The sequence below is a fragment of the Physella acuta genome, unplaced genomic scaffold, assembly GCF_028476545.2.
Source record: "Physella acuta isolate Inbredline_101_S28 unplaced genomic scaffold, ASM2847654v3 ptg001031l, whole genome shotgun sequence".
NCBI lineage: Eukaryota > Metazoa > Mollusca > Gastropoda > Physidae > Physella > Physella acuta.
In genome coordinates, this window is record NW_026732548.1 from 133,556 (window position 1) to 151,821 (window position 18,266).

Genomic DNA, 18,266 nt, shown 5'->3' on the forward strand with positions numbered 1-18,266 from the left:
TTGTGAGATCATTTTTATTCAGCAATTGTCAATGTTTCTTTTCGACTTTTTTTTTCTATGGGGTGAGGGGGGGGGGAAGACTTGAATCTAAACTTTCGCGGGAGGGGGAGGGAGGTTTTAGAGAGCTCAAGGTTATAGAACAAAATTCCAATTTGCATTTTTACAGATATTTTATTTCCAATTAAATCCTGCAACTCATTTTTAATGCAGCGATTTATTTCAAATCTTAAAAAAAAAACAAAAAAAAAAACGTGATAGCGAAATGTATTAAAAATATTCGAATCAGAGCAAAACTTTTATTTAGCTACAAACATTGGAGATAGCTTGATCTAATAGTAGACCTCTCTTTTGCTAGCCTGAAAGTACAGTGCCGAGCTCGAGACTTTCCGGTTACTTGTACGCTCTACCACCCGACCACACTGTCACATGAGCAGCCACTTGACCGCATAGAAAAGAGACAGAGAGAATAAGAGAAAGTAGAGAAAGAAAATGTTTACACTCATTTTCTTCTTTCCAATACACTAAAAATCATCCTACTCTTGAAATCCTACTAACAAACTTATAATCTCCAAACAAATAATTTAATCATCACTCGTGGCTTTAAATAAATATCACGTGACCAGTACTCACCTCCGCGGGGTCAGATGGCGTTTCCGGTTCATCCAAGCTTGACGCCGTCGTCGTGTTGGTAGCCGTCGAGCCCTTGTGCGAGGGCGCCATTTTGTTTTTCGCACCGTGGTGAGCTCCGCCGTTCATGATGAAGGTATCCGTCTGGTGTTGTCGTGGTAGGTACTTGGCCAGGACGTTCCCTGGCATGTTTTACCCGCCGGCTTGCCAGGTAGGATTTATCTGGCCAAACCAAGCCGCGTCAACCAAATTTAAATTTATTTATTTTTTTATTTTTTTTTAAATCGTCCCACGCAAAATCAATGAATAAAAAAATAAATTCCTGAACTATATAAAATGTAAATTAGTTAAGACGCGTCTTGAATAGAAGCTACGCGCTTTACAAACTTGTAAAAAAAAATCTGGAACTATTTGTAAAAAAAAAACAGATTCAGCGATGGCCCGTGTGTGTACACCTCACGTCTGCGACAGTCGTCTGATTTAATGGCACGGCATACCTGGTCATGACGCCGTTACGGTGCCAAGCTATTCCGCTGGTTGTGTGTGTGTGTGTGTGTTTGTCACACGGAATTCACATTCAAGCGAGATTTATAAACAGCTGGATAATCCGCAGGGGAGATAATCCAAAAAAGGGCAGTAAATCCGAAATAAAGGAATAATTTCACAGTGGAGGTAATCCAAGCTTCACGTAATTTTAAAGGGGAGATAATCCAGTACGTGTTGGTACAGATCTTTACCCTGTGTGAAAAAAACAAAATAAAAATAAATTATTATTTACATTTTTAAATTTAGTAGCTTTTTTTTTCACGCGGTCTGCAACTTATATTTGAAAATTTAAAATGGTGTGATAGGCTAATTCAGTTGTCAAATATTTTCAAAATATTTTCGAAATATTTCCAAAATATTTTCTAAATAGTTATTTCAAATTAAATCAATATCATCTTCAACATTTAGCATTGCTTAAAACGGTTTAAAAAAGAACTACACTACGTAATCATAGTATCTCATACAAATGTCTTTGCAAAACAATCTAGCCCCATCAACATGTCTTTACATAAATTGTCTGCCACATACACATACAATGGATGGTAGAGCTCACGGCTGCTAACCCGAGATTCTCGAGTTCGGATCCCGGGCTCAAATCTACACAACGTCCCCGAGTCCACCCAGCTCTAATGAGTACCTGGCTTATGTTAGGGAAGCCAAAATAGCCGAGGGGATCAATAAAACAGATAAACTCTACTTCATCTAGATGAGTATGAGTCCATATACACGTTGACTATTCGTGTACCATGAGACCACACTATCCCTTCATACGCCGAGGTCCCTGAATCAGATGAACTCTGCTTCATCTGCCCTATGTGCCTTGGGCACGAACTGAAAGTTTATCATTCAAGCACGCAAGTGTACCCTTCTCCTTTTGTGTCACACTACATAAAAACGTATTCAATGATTGCATACAGGTGTGTGTGTGTGTACGCAAATATCCATGTGTGTATTTTAAATTAATTAATAAATAATATTTGGAAGCGTTTCGAGTGTGTATATGTGTTTGTATGCTTGCATGTGTGTGTTCAAGTGCGTGTGTGTGTGTATGCTTGTGTGTGTATGTGGTTGTTGTTAACAATATAGCTGTCAAAACAATCGATATATCAAAATATGGCAGGCATTTAATTAAGACGAGAAAAAATGTACAAAGGAAAAGCGTTTAATTTTTTGTTTTTTTTTTATATTTTAAACTATGATGGGCTATTTTTTCAAAGTCTTGTACAGAAATATATTACCAAATTATAAAATACCTTGTTATAATCAATTGAAAAATTAAAAAAAAAAAAACATTTTTCACTGTTTTTAGCAGCTCAATTTTTAAGATTGTATTTTAAATTTTTAAATATAGTTTTTAAAAATTGAACAAACACAAAATCTTGAAACAAATTGAGAACCGTTGATTTCCTTTTGAAATGACAGTTTGATATGTCCTTTTATTCAGCCTAGAACCCAGCAGTGGCAGTGGTATTGAACAAACTCGTTTTCTTCGCATCGATTACCGCCCAATATACTCTAAGTCTTGTTCTAGAATATCGTCGAATCATCGATTACAATAGTACTTGTACTTGAAGAGATATATCCGAACGTTGCAGACACACGCTTTGTCAATATTGTTGTTTCAGTAACAAGACCTGCTCTCAACACGTTAGCTTATAATTATATCCATTCAAAGGAAGCTTCAATTTGTCTGTTTTGTAGTCCATGCGTATGTGTGTGTCACTTTGTGTTCGATGTGTGTATGTGTGTATATATATGTATTTGTTTGTGTATATGTTTCATTATCTATGTGTCTATGTGTGTGTGTATATATGTGTGAATGTGTGTGTATGTTTCATCGTCGATGTGTATGTGTCTATGCGTGTGTGTGTGTCTGTTGTGTATTGTGTGTTTGGTTTGTGTGTTTCATCGTCCATGTGTATGTGTGTCTATGTGTGTTAGAGTGTCAGCTGTGTATTGTGTGTGTGATTGTGCGTGTGTTTTATTCATCACCGATGTGTTTGTGTGATTATGCGTGTGTGTCTGTTGTGTGTGTGGTGTGTGGGTGTATGTGTGTCTTTGTGTTTGGTGTATTTGTGTGTATGTGTGTATGTGTGTCTATGTGTGTATGCCACTTAAGGCAAATAATAGTTCAATGTGTGTGTATCTATGTGTGTGTATGTGTATGTGTGTGTCTATGTGTGAGTGTGTCTATATGTGTGTGTGTGCCACTCATGCGGTGTAAACAATAGTCCAACGTTGTGTTTCAGTGGCCAGTGGTCAGTTGTCACTTTTCGGGGTCAGAGGTCACGCCCCTCTCGTGTATAGTCTACACAAGTGAACGATAAACTACGCTGTATTTTGTAGCACTAATTTGATTAGATACAGGCAGTGTTTCTTTCAGATTTTTTTTCAGGGGAAGAGGGGCACTGGTAAAAGTATATATTTTCTATTTAAAGTATATTTCGTTAGATGACGGTATACCCACCCCCCCCCCCCCCCCCCCCCCACCCTCAAGAAACGCCTGGAAGAAACTCTGGATATACGGTAGGACAAGCGACGTAAAAAAAAAGAAACATCTACAAGTTGAAATACGAACCCAATATTTCAGATTCTAAAGAGATACAAGGTCAGAGTTTTTCTTCTACTTTATATAAATATGCATTATAGTTATAGAAATCACGGCAAACGTGGATTTTGGTATGTTAATGTGATGTTGTTAAGCCGTGCTACATAATTTTCAATGTGTAGCCTACTGTAGACTAAACCAAAAAAAAAATTTTTTTTACCAGTTTCATTGAAGGTAGAGAAAGAATCCTATTATTCAAGCCTGTTGAAATATTGCTTCTAAGAACTTGCACGCGGAAAAAAATTGCCATTGCAAGATTCAAACTTCGACCTCCCCCCCCCCCCCCATTTTAAACCTACAAACATCACCCCCTAAAAAACATCAGCCTCCTTCAATCACCCCCTCCCCCTGATTGATCCCAATCCAACACAATCCAACACAATCCAACACAATCCAACACAATCCAACACAATCCAACACAATCCAACACAATCCAACACAATCCTACACAATCCAACACAATCCAACACAATCCAACACAATCCAACACAATCCAACACAATCCAACACAATCCAACACAATCCAACACAATCCAACACAATCCAACACAATCCAACACAATCCAACACAATCCCACTAAACCTGCCCGAAACCCCAGCGCTAAATTTATCTCCACGGCCACACTTCTAAGACATCTCAACTCCAAATCTCGTCTAACACCGTGGCGCCCCACGAGATTTGGGGCCCGCTTGTAATTTAACATTAATATTCCACACTCTAGTTCGCAAGGTCCCCAGCTGGACCCAGGTGTCGCGAGAACTGAGCGCACTCACGTTTGGGAGATACACAACAGCACCGAGATCTCGCGAGAACTGAGCGGACCCAGGCTTTGAATATCCACAACCCGATCGAGATCTCGCGAGAACTGGGTAGACCCAGGCTTGGGTGATACACAACTGGACCGAAGTCTCGCGAGAACTGGGCCAACTCAGGCTTGGGTGATACACAATCGGACCGAAGTCTCGCGAGAACAGACCGGATACCCCGCGACAAATTTCCAAACTTTTTTTATCCTATCTTGGTCAATATTTTTCTCGTCGTTTTTCCGGTGCCGAATTTTATCTGATTTTCCCGCTCTTATATAAAAACAAAAGTTTAAACAAAAGATGATATAGGGAGAAAAGAATTGACTGGATCGCAAGATATTTTCTTCATTCCATCTTGAATGAAACATGAGTTGTAAGCTATAACTTGACCTAGTAAATTGTGACTGGATTAGTCAATGTAAAGTGACTTATATGGACATGTATAACTTGAGCTAGTATTTTGTGACTGGGTCAGTCAATGTAAAGTGACTTATATGGACATATATAACTTGAGCTAGTATTTATGTGACAGACTTATTGCGCCTAAATAGGCTTCCGTGGGTACTCACGAGTTTATCTGTTGATAACATGGGTAAGAGAAATAAAAATTGAGCAAAGTTCCCTTTTTGAAACTGACGTTTCATGGCGCAAGTGAAGTAGAGTTCACCTGTTTCTTGAAGTAGAGTTCATCTGTTTCTTTGACCTCGGTAATATGAAGATAGTGGGGTCAATATTATGTCCAGTCGGCTTTTATTTTCCCTACGTTCTAATGATTTGAACTCGGATTCGAATTCTAGTCTTTCACGTTAACAGTCTAGCGCTCTACCTCAAGGCCACCCCTCCCCATAGCTAAGAGAAATACTTGATGCTAAAATTTGTTTAGGTTCGCTAATGAGTATAGAGAAAGCTAGCATTCAAAAACAAGGCATAAAAATAGTCATCTAAGTTTCCCCTTCTCAATGTACAGACAATATTTTACTAAAACACCCCACACGCAAGAATCTCTCTCTTACACACACACACACATACTCCCACACCTTCTCACACTTTAGCTTTATCCCTTCTGTATCTTCCCACACAAAACCCACAGAAACTCACACTTCCCAACCTCCTTTCCCTAACCAAACCCACACAAACTCGCACTTAGCCCCCCCCCCCCCCTCTCCCAACCCTCTGTCTCTAACCAGCGAACCCCGACCCTTCCCCCCCCCCCCACACACACACACTACATGGGGAAGCAATAAAGATTCGAAAAAAGCCGATTACTATTGACCAGTTTAAAGACAAAGCCGATTACGTTTAGACCTAAAGGATTGTCCTAAATCGGGTATCGATACTATACCCTAAGGAAACCCACTAACGCTAACCAACACAGACTAAAACATAACCAACACTAAACCCTAACCAAACTTAGGGAATTGAAATACACTCAGTGGTTAAGTTTTGATTAATTAATAAAATCACTAGACAAAAAATCAACTGTAAGTAATGAACTATTCATAGATCTCAGGACAAAATATCTCAAATATTTTAGGACAAATAATCTCACGGACAAAATATCTCAGATAAAATATCCCAGATAATATAAAAAAAAGGATATTTTGTCCTGAAAAACAACTGGTCTATTATATAATAGGATAAAATTACACAGGTCACGATAAAAGACGTGTATCAGAAGTATCTATATACTTCTTTGATTGATTCAGAGCTTGTAAGTCATGACGAGATCAATTATTATATTAATGAATATATCGATGATTAAATCGACGATTGGGACTTATATTGATAATTATATTAATAATTACATTAATGATATCTTGTCAATAATTACGATAAGAAATATAGCAATGATTATTATTTCAATTGTTACACTAGGATGACATATTTATAGGATTATGCAGGATTACATAGTATAATATAAATAATTATATTAATGAATATGTCAATGCTTATACTATAGATTCCACCAGCGATGGTTTACCATTGGTATTCTAGTAATGCGAGGAAGATTGCGTGATGTAAATGTGAACACATCGATTCTAGTTCACAAAGCGGCTTGCTATAGCTCAAGCAAAAAATAAATTGGTACTTGCGGCTTTCAATTTACAATTTAATTACTTTTTTTATCTTGACCGTTCACTTCAAATTAGAAAACATTTTTTTAAAGAACACAAAAAAGGTAAAAAAAAAAAGTTTAAGAAATGTTTTAATTGAAAGCTGAAAAACAAAACTTTTGAATTTTCTTTCTCACAATAGTGTATTTTATCCAAACATCTGTCTGTGGTTTAATTAAGGTCTTTTAATTATAAAATGAACACGTTGTGTTAAATGAGAAAACTAATTTAAAATTCTTACGAAAGTCGGAATTTCCTGTATTTGGTTGAAACTACGATGTCTCCAATAAAAGCACAAGAAGCCACGATAGATAAAAACTGTGGAATCATCTTCCAAAAAAGAAAAAAAAACAACTAAAAAGCCACGAAATAATAATAATAATTTTGTTTTCAGTTAAAAATCTCGGGAAAAAAATGAAGAAATATTTGCTTCTTTTGAAAACAATCAAGATAATTTGGGGAAAATTAGAGATTTTTCTCGAAACAGTTATATTTCTAGTATCCGACACCGTTTTATGGGCATTGCAAACTTAAATCGTATATAACTTTGTTATAGTAAAAATCTTGATTGTATGAGGGAGTTTGAGCTTTACGCAGGTGTAGAGCTAGGCGAAGGAGTTATAAATACAATGTGTTATAACGTTGTTATTTTAATGTTACATAGGTGACGGATCCTGGTAGTTAGTTTGTTAGAGAAGATCGTTTTTGTGGGGTGGGATTGTAGGATGAAAATGTGGGGGAGGAGTATGGTAAGGGAGTGAGATGGGGGAGTGGGGTGGGAGAGTGGGGTATAGGAGTGGTGGAAAAGTAGGAAGAGAGGGAGTTGAGAGTGTGATGGTTGTGTGTGGTGGGGGTGTGTGGTGGGGGTGTGTGGTGGGGGGGGGCGTGGTGGGGGTGTGGTGGGGTTGTGTGGTGGTGGGTGGGGGCGTGGCGGGGGGTGTGGTCGGAGTGTGTGGTGTTGGGGGTGTGTGGTTGGAGTGTGTGGTGTTGGGGGTGTGTGGTTGGAGTGTGTGGTGTTGGGGGTGTGTGGTTGGAGTGTGTGGTGTTGGGGGGTGTGGTTGGAGTGTGAGGTATGAAAGAGTAGGCGCAAACAGTGGGGTGGCTGAGTGAGCTGAGACAGTGGCATGAGAGAGAGCGGATGGAGAGTGTGATGGTGGGGTTGTGTGGTGGGGTTATGTGGTAGGGGTGTGGTGGGGATGTGGTGGGGGTATGTGATGGGGGTGTGGGTGGGGTGAGGGGTGGGGGAGACTAGGATGAAGTTGTATTGGGAAATAAACAAACTGCATTGTATCACTTCGAAGTGTGGGACAGACAATAGCTATACCGAGTTCGAGGAAGTTTTCGTTATGAAAAGCTACTATGTGGATCCTGTCGACTATGATGTGCAAGGGGGGGGGGGGGCGAGTAGACGGGCAGGATATCTCTACGTCGGATGTAAGTGAATCACTTTGGTAACATAAAACCATCTCCCACGTTTGGATGTAAGTGAATCCCTTTGGTAACATAAAACCATCTCCCACTTAAATTAAAAGTATTTATAAAAAGCATTAAATCTCTTAGACCTTGAGAAAAGCATTGAAGCTCCAGAGCTTAAGAGAAACGTCGAAGCTCCAGGAGTTTAAAGCGATGGGTAATTTTATATACAGACAACTTGTCATTAGAGCATCAATTTAGTTCCGCCATCACACGTCTATTTTTAAACTCCACGTGATTAACGACAGCCAATCAAATGATTTTTTTCTTCCCTCTCACGCTTTTTGAGAAGATTGTCTTAGGGTAGATATGGAACGAAATTACACACGTACATGTACCCGATACACATATAAACACATACATATACATTCACACCTACACATACATACACACATTTACATAAACACCAATATATGCATTTACATTTACAAACCTACATAGACACATAAGCACTCTCGTACACATACACATACATACACACACCAACTCATGCAGACATATACGCGCATATACAAGTACTCTTTTTTACACCCTTACTCACATAAACACACATACATACTTATTTACATGCACACTATAAACACGCATCTTATATCCATACTCGTACATACACTCAAACACAAACATACATACACATACATACATACATATATACAGTCATTCCTTGTGTATATGTGGATGTGAATCGGTGCCTGCATTTAATTACGTATGGATGCATTATGTATATATGTCTGTCAATGTGTACCCAAGTCAACCTTTCTAAAAGAAGATCAGATTCAGTCAACTTGACTGACAGGACTGTGGTTCTACTTGACTGGAGCCAATGACGGAAGTCATCTCTCCACTAAAGACAGATAAATGAACTGACCGACAGACAGACAGACGGACGGACAGACAGGCAGACGGTCGGACGGACAGACAGGCAGACGTATTGCATGGGTCACCCAAATTACGTCAGCCAGACGACAAAAGTCATTTCACGTTCGGATAATCGTAATCGAGATATGTTTATAAACCATAATCGAACCCCTCTCAAAGTATCATTGCTATATCTATATTACACTTTCGTTGAGGTGGGTGCGTGTGTGTGTGTGTGGGGGGGGGGGGGGGTTACGAATCTAAGCAAGCAGGATAGTCTCAAAATTGTACTTCCTAAAACTTGTCACAGTAACTTCCTTTGTCAAGTTGTGGTCGGCACATGGGAGCTAGAGTTCAAGTTTCTACCTAGCTAAACAAAACAAAAATAAATAAATTAAAGGTTCAAATGATTTCAGCTGTTGTTCGTGATTAGGCTTTAGGTTTAATTAAATTTTAACTTTTTTGGAGTCAGGGAGAAAGTAAAAGTTTGGATTAAGATTTGTGTTAAGAAGGGCTAATTAGGTCAGACTAAAATTGCAAAATATTACAAATTGAAATAAACTACGTATACATAGTAACTAATGTTAAGCTTACGGTTAAGGTTAGGGTTAGAATAAAGGTTAAGAGTTAGAGTTAGTACAAAGATAAGTAGAATTTAACGCACATGTTTGAATGAATAATTCAACTATACTGCCACACAATTACATGGGTACGGCTAACCACTTGGCACCCAAAAAACTACACTGGCACTTTATTCATAGCCACCAAACACGCCCGTCATTAAACGTACCAATATGAGGTCAGTAACACAATATCCCCCCCCCCACCCCATCACCCCCGCCCCGGGTCCAGACTTCTACCAGGACCAGACACATTTACATACCCTAGTGGTCAAGATGAGGGTTTTTACCAGTCCGTCTGAACCTTTAACCTTCTCCTGCCAAATCAAGACGGACAGCTTTGATTTTTTTTTTGGGGGGGAGGGGGGTAGGATTTACTTGAAGTGCATTAGAATATAGAGAAACCTGACCAAGCATACTGTAAAGTATTCTCAAAGATCTGGGGGATATACAGCGTTAGGTATAGAACCTTTTGTGAATGTGATTCGGATTTGTTGAATCTTCGTTCATTGTTAAATGAACAAAGTATTTTACTTAACACTTTAATGTCCATATGGGCAGGTGAAGTAGAGTTCATCTGTTTCTTTGACTTCGTCATATGAAAAAAAGGATGTTTGGTCAGCATAGTTACCAACCGTCTTTACAATCCCCTACGCGAGTCAGGCACGTATCATAGTCTGGGTGGAGTCTAGCCCGGGGTTCGAACTCGAGACTTTCGGGTTAGTAAGTCGTACGCTCTGTCATCCGACCATGACGTACCATAGCCAACCCGCTCCTGAAACCAACCAGCCGTAACGTCGATCCAGCTGTGAGCAGAAATGAAATCATCCAAACAATATCCATCTCTTGCATGCACTTTTACACCGTATATAGAAACACGAGGAATCTACTTCACCTATTGCGAGTTTGGACAGTTCTTATTACGTATTAGGACTGTGTTTTTTTTCTTTACCCAACTATAACAGAGTTTCTTCTAGGCATCTCTTCGGGGGGGGGGGGGGCAGAGCCGGAGCCGCACCACACACCCCCCCCCCCTCCCCACCCCACCCCGAAACATAAAATGCATATAGAAAATATATACTTTTACCAGTGTCGTCGTCGTCGTCGTCGTCGTCCCACTCCCCACCGGAAATTTTAGTCCGCCACCCAAAAATTTCAAGTGCCCCGCCCCTTGAAGAAAAAAGTCTAAAGGAAACACTGCAATATAACATTATTTCATTTTATTTTTTAAATACAGCCTTTCTTTACCAAAATATCATTTAATAATTTAGTCTTTTATATCTCTCTATAATATATTTTATTTAAAAACGGTCCGTTTCTCCCTACCTATATAATTTTTTTTTATTTAAAAACTGTCTTTCGTACTTCCCTCTAATATATTGTATTTTTAAAAATTTGTCTTTTCTACCTCAATGTAATTTCTTTTATTTAAAATTAGCGGATGATGTATGTCTGTTCTTTTAGAAAAAGATTTAAAAAATCAACTATTGAGCCCAACACAATGAAAACGGCCCCACTAATACATTGACCGTTATTTCAAGTAGATTCTCTGTCACAAGACGGAAAACAACGGGATCTTGGGTAATTTGCCAAAACGAGACTTGCTAATCCGTCTGCTACGGAACTTCCGCAAATAAATCTGAGCATTGTTTGATTACACAGGAAGGCGGAGTGATTTTTCTGAGGGAAAAGTGGTTCAAGGACTTTTTTATTGGACCGAAATTCAACTTTTATAAAAATATTTCCTGGAAGACTGTTTTAACTAAAATACTGGGTTTTTTAAAAAGAGGTTAAATTATAATATAAGAACAATAAATGGTCTGGGTGGGCCCCGCGCGCTTGCTGCCCCGAAGGTCACGAGTTTGGAACCCGAGCTCGGGACCTTTGGTCATCCCCTGACCGGAGCAACCCCAAACCAGGTGATGCGATGAACTGGAGTTGGGGGGGGGGGGGGATATTTGGCTAAAACTCATGTTTTTAGCGGCTGGTAACCTGGGTGAGAGAAATGCTCGATACTTAACCCTGCTCCAATCTGATTGCTTAATGAACAAGAATTTGAGGCTGTTATAAACGTATGCGATCGAGAGAGAAGGAGAGAGAGAGATGGAGAGAATGAGAGAGAGATGGACTGGGAGAGACGGATGAGGAGAGACAGAGAAAGAGACGAAGAGAGAGAGAGAGAGAAACGGAGAAACGCAGGGGGGTGAGACGGAGAAGGAGAGACGGATAGAGAGAGAAAAAGAGAGAGAGAGAGAAAGAGACGGAGGGGAGAGAGAATTTGTCCATATCGCAGATAGCTTAACTCTCAAGAATAAACCCACGCAGAAGTTCTTTTATTGCAAGTTTCCGTGTTTCAGGGTGGTCGAGCAGTAGAGCGGACGGTATCTAACCTCAGTCTTGGGTATGGCTCCTGCGGTAGTGTCTTTAGGGCGTCCATGATATCATCCCAACTTTGATGGGAACCTGACTAATATCTACAACAGCAACGGCTGCTGAACATAATGTGGACCAAACATTTTGCAATGTCGAACTCAGCTATAGAAATACGTGAAGTATATATATATATATATATATATATATATATATATATATATATATATATATATATATATATATATATATATATATATATATAATTTGGAAAATAATTTTTATAATTTGGAAAATAAAGGATAGTCTAAACGGTTCTCTTTTGAAAGGGACATACAAAATACACAACAAACAATATTAGTATATTATTCTAAATTGTCAAGATACGCCATTGAACTTTGTAAATATTTACACCAGCGCACGCCGATTTCCCCCATCTCAAAGTGCACTCTAAACACCACATCTTCGAAAGAGCACCAAACTACATATTTTAAAGTACGCATTAATTAACCGATTTAGAAAATGCGCCTCAAACGCAACATCACACATTACGCATCAAATACCACATTTATAAAATGCGCACTAAACACCGCATCTAAACCGCACCTTTCAACACGAGAAATCCACCGCGCGCCTTAAAACTTCACCAGATCCTATCATCAATTTCTCTGCCTCGCGATAAAAATCGGTGCAGGTTACGCATATGGCGAGTTCAATCTAAAACCGGATGTACGATTTTTCAAACCACGACTGCGCATGCGTCCTGTCAGGCAAGAGAACGCCTTCATCTGGGATTTGGTGACGTAGATGTAGATCTATCAATCAAACAGAAGGGAGGCAATTTGTATGCCCGGACCGACAAGATGATGTCTTTTAATTCGGTGTATATTAAAGGGGGAAAATGTGTATGCCCTGTTCGAAAGGCTGGTACGTTTTCTCTCCCATTAGAAAACTTGTTTCATAAACTGAACAGTCTATCATAGAACAATGGACAGTGGTTGAAAACTTAAGAAACATTTATATTTTAGATTTAGTAGCGTAGCAAGTAAATACAGATGTAAACTGTATGATGGGGATTACATGTAAGAGTATTTACTTGTCTTCTTTACTAAATACTATCGTCCTTTGTCTGACTACTGCCATTTAAAGCTTTAACAATAAGTATATATATATATATATATATATATATATATATATATATATATATATATATATATATATATATATATATACATATATACATATATATATATACATATATACATATATATATATATACATATATATATATATATATATATATATATATATATATATATATATATATACTTATTGTTATATATATATATATATATATATATATATATATATATATATATATATATATATATATATATATATATCACCAAAAGTTATGATCCGGTTTTAAGAATGCGACTGATTAAACATAAATATAATAATACCCTACTTTTTTAATAATACCTTTCCTATTTCTTATAAAATAGTAATCCTGCTATCAAGCCCCACATATACCTTTCAACATCAAGTAACATTTGTACATATTTTATTTTTACACATTTTTTTCCTGATGTTTAATTTTATTTGATTTTTTAAATGTAATACTATAAAATTTCGATCAAACTACTTGGTTGTATTTGTTTTCTACCGATATTTCTTCCACCATTTCTTCTCTCGTCACTGCCTGATTGGTCAGTTATTCGTGACACGGCTGAGACCGGAAATGGCCGCCCGTGCTGAAAAAGCAGACGTCAGCACAGCCAAGTGTCAGACCGGAAGTCGCGAGTAGTGGCTCGATGTCCCATGTCGGTTTCGTTAGGGCTGAAACCGGAGTGGCGAGATTTTCTGCGTGGCCGAGTTTGTTTGGGATACTGTGGCTAAATAGCAAGAAATAGCAAGAAAAATAAAGACTATGTGGCCAAATTACGAGAAAACCTTCGACACTGTGGCCAAATGACAAGAAAACTTACTACACTGTGCCCCCCCCCCCCGAACGAAATGACATTTATGTAATTTATATAGAAAATATATACTTTTAACAGTGTCCGCCCCCCCCCCCCCCCCCGAAGAAAGTCTACCGCCCCCCCCCACCCCCCCCGAAAATTTCAAGTGCCCCCCCCGGAGAAAAAAGTCTGGAAGAAACACTGGTTGCAAAGAAAACTTACTACACTGTGGACAAATGGAAAGAAAAATTCGCGGTATCCAACACATCTAATTAGGTGAATAAATTGAAATCCAATAAATATTTATTAGGCCAGCCAGTTTCACGTTTAATTCAATTTCCTTGAGAGTTCAGTAGTTTTAAAAACAACCCAGATCAAGTCTACACGTTACATAGAACCAACATCAGACTACCTAGTTCAACCTACAACTACTAGTCAGCTGATATAAAAAAATATCTCGGTAAATAGACTGGCTAAAAAAATATCCAAAACAAAAATTCTAAAAAAAACTGTCTTGTCTTTAAATTTCAGCAGTACCATAAAGCAAGTTACATAACCACGATTTCTAGAACCAAAAATTCTAGAACTTCAAGTTCCAGAACCATAAGTTCTAGAATAAAATGTTCTAAATCCTCAAGTTCCATATTCTCAAGTACTAGATGTTCCAGAACAATAAGTTCCAGAACAATAATTTCCAGAACGTATAGCTCAAGAACCAAGTTTTAGATCCACACGTTTTATAAACAACAACATAGCTTTCAGATAATGACTTCTTGAACAATGTTCCAGACTTTACCTAATTATTCCCATGCATATTGAAACAAGATAAACTACGACCAAGAAATAAAAAAAAAATAAAAAAAAAGCAATCAAAACAATTACACGTAATTTGCTTTAGGTATTTCGATGTTAAAAAACAAATGTCCTTAAAAAAGAACTTCGAAGCAAATCAGGCGCCTGTAGTGTGTCTTTTATATTTCCGTCCACATAATTATACATGAAAAATTGATTCGAACTCTCAGACATTGTTTAAAAGCGCCGAACTGGGTTTTAATTTTTTTTCTTGCAGTTTGATTAGGCAAGATTTTTACAGGTTTTGTAAGTAGAAAATAGAAAAAGAGATGGTTGGCAGATATATGGTTACTTGTAAAGTGGTATATTATTATATAACTGAACTGACTGAAATACGAGGAATAGTAAGTCAAAGAATAAAAAGAAAGATTTTCTTTTTCGATAATCAAAACCAGCCCACCGCTTGCCCATCCAACCGTTCATCCTTTTATCCTTTTATCAGTTCTACCATCCATCCATCCATCCATCCATCCATCCATCCATCCATCCATCCATCCATCCATCCATCCATCCATCCATCCATCCATCCATCCATCCATCCATCCATCCATCCATCCATCCATCCATCCATCCATCCATCCATCCATCCATCCATCCATCCATCCATCCATCCATCCATCCATCCATCCATTCATCCATCCATCCATCCATCCATCCATCCATCCATCCATCCATCCATCCATCCATCCATCCATCCATCCATCCATCCATCCATCCATCCGTCCGTCCGTCCGTCCATCCGTCCGTCCGTCCGTCCGTCCGTCCATCCATCCATCCATCCATCCATCCATCCATCCATCCATCCATCCATCCATCCATCCATCCATCCATCCATATATCCATCCATCCATCCACCCATCTATCTATCCATCCATCCATCCATCCATCCATCCATCCATCCATCCATCCATCCATCCATTGATCCACCTATCGAACATTTAGAACCAGCTTGTCCATACACACACACACACACACACACACCAAATAACAAAAATCCTTGACCTTTGAATGCCCTTACTCCCATCTCCTCCCTTCCTTTATTCAAATATATGCAAATCCCTCTTAAACCCTCTCTCCCTCTCACCCTACTAATCCCTCTTGAGCTTATTCCAATTGTTTCTCTTCGATATCCCCACCCCCAACACCACAACACACCGCAATAAATCGAGTACATTATTTCCCTCTACACAACACACAAATATTTACACACCTCTATACCCCTTTACACAACACACCAATATTTACACATCTCTATACCCCCTCTACACAACACACCGATATTTACACACCTCTATACCCCCTCTACACAACACACCGATATTTACACACCTCTATACCCCCTCTACACAACACACCAATATTTACACTTCTCTATACATCTCTACACAACACACCAATATTTACACACCTCTATACCCCTCTACACAACACACTAATATGTCCACACCTCTACACCCCCTCTACACAACACACCAATATATACACACCTCTATACCCCTCTACACAACACACCAATATTTACAGACTTCTTTACCCCCTCAACCCAACACACCAATATTTACACACCTCTATACCCCCTCTACACAACACACCAATATTTACACACCTCGCAGTGACGCCTTTATCCAACACGACAAGCCACAAGCTTGCTCTTATTCCCCGAGCAATTTCTCTAGTTACAAATAATAAACCAAACCGTCAGGGGCGAGCATCAATTCATTCCGAGTAATTTAATCATAGCCTCCCCTTTGAATCTGTCCCTCTTTTTTTTTTCTTCTAAACAGCGTTGGGCAAATCTAGAGACAGAACCAAAATATGAGCAAGTTGGAGGGAAAAAAAATGCCCTCGTCGTGAATTGATTTTTCCCGTGGATTTTCTTCCCTAAATTATTTGCATCTGTAGGATTAAGACAAGCCTAACTCTTTTTGATCCCGCAATCCGTGAAGAAATTCTTGTACTCGGGTTTAATTTCGTTTCGTTTATTTTTTTATTTTTTTCAAATGAAGTGAACGCTTCCAGAAAATCCAACTTTTGATCTTTCCGTCAAGCATGTCTCTTCCAGTTATAACAAAGACTTTCAATGTAACAAGTTGTGTGTTGTTTTTTATTATTTGTTAAATTTTTTTTTTCTAAAGCCACTTAACAAATCCCTTCTTTTGCGCAATCACAAGCCAGACAACATTATAGCTGAAACTAGTTTAACACTCGTTATGTTGTACTTATAATATGATATAATATCGTAATATAATAACATAATATGCAGCTTTTAAATTGACAACGAACAAGCCATTTCTTTCAACTTAAAGCACAGCTTTAAACTTCTTTAAAAATTAAACCACATCTTTATACATAAACCACATATTTATACATAAACCACTTATCTATACATAAACCACATATTTATACATAAACCATTTATCTATACAAAAACCACATATTTATACATATACCACTTATCTATACGTAAACTACTTCTTTATACATAAACCACATATTTATACATAGCCAGATCTTCACATATATACAACCAACATTTTAGTAGATAAACCAGATCATTATACATAAACCACATATTTAAACATTTACCATAACTTTAAACATAGCCACATCTTCACATATTTTACAACCCACATCATTATACATAAATCATATTTTCAATCTCAACTACATTATACATCAGCCACATCCGTATACATAAACTGCATCTTTAAAAATCAACCACCTCCGTATACATAAACCATATCATTATGCATTAACCACATATTTATACATTTACCACAACTGTATACATAGCCACATCTTCACATATTTTACAACCAACATCATTATACATAAACCACATTTTCTATCGCAAGCACATTATACATCACCCACAACCTTATACATAAACTGCATCTTCAAACATCAACCACCTATCTATATACAAACCACATTTTTCATCATAAAATCTCATGAAAGTTCTAACTCAAAAAATTTCTCAAGCGACCTTAGCTTTTGCATTAAAAAAATAGATAACAATTTATGTTAATTTTATAATTTGATAGCTTGTTATCATAACGTTTTTGTAATTGTTTAATTAGATAATTACCTGCTGTTAATTTCTGGCATTAGCTAATCCTACCTACACGCAAAGCACTTTCTAATTGGTGTTGATTAATTAATTAGACACTTATTCCATCGTCTTGCAGCTGAGTTAGGCTAATATTAAAACAGTTACAAGATTAGGCTGACAACTAATTAAAACAATTGATTAACATGTGTTTAGAACATTAAACTAAAAGGGCTGGCCACAGTAAATAAAAACATTCACGCACAACGTAGACAAGGATTAAGTATTACATATCCAATACTAACTTATATGCTCTCGCATACTCTGCAGTTTTTTTATCTCATATGTATATATGCATATATATATGAATATATATATATA

The 18,266-nt window shown here is 37.9% G+C and overlaps 1 protein-coding gene across 1 annotated transcript in view; it reads right to left on the reverse strand.

The window, feature by feature from the left end:
- Window positions 1-1,059, reverse strand: part of LOC131954807 (neprilysin-1-like) — a 46,656-nt gene extending 45,597 nt beyond the window's left edge. The window contains exon 1 of the mRNA XM_059318599.1: window positions 631-1,059. Coding sequence (XP_059174582.1) covers window positions 631-816 — 186 coding nt within the window. The 5' untranslated portion in view covers window positions 817-1,059. The remainder of the gene's footprint in view (window positions 1-630) is intronic.
- Window positions 1,060-18,266: the final 17,207 nt, after the last annotated feature.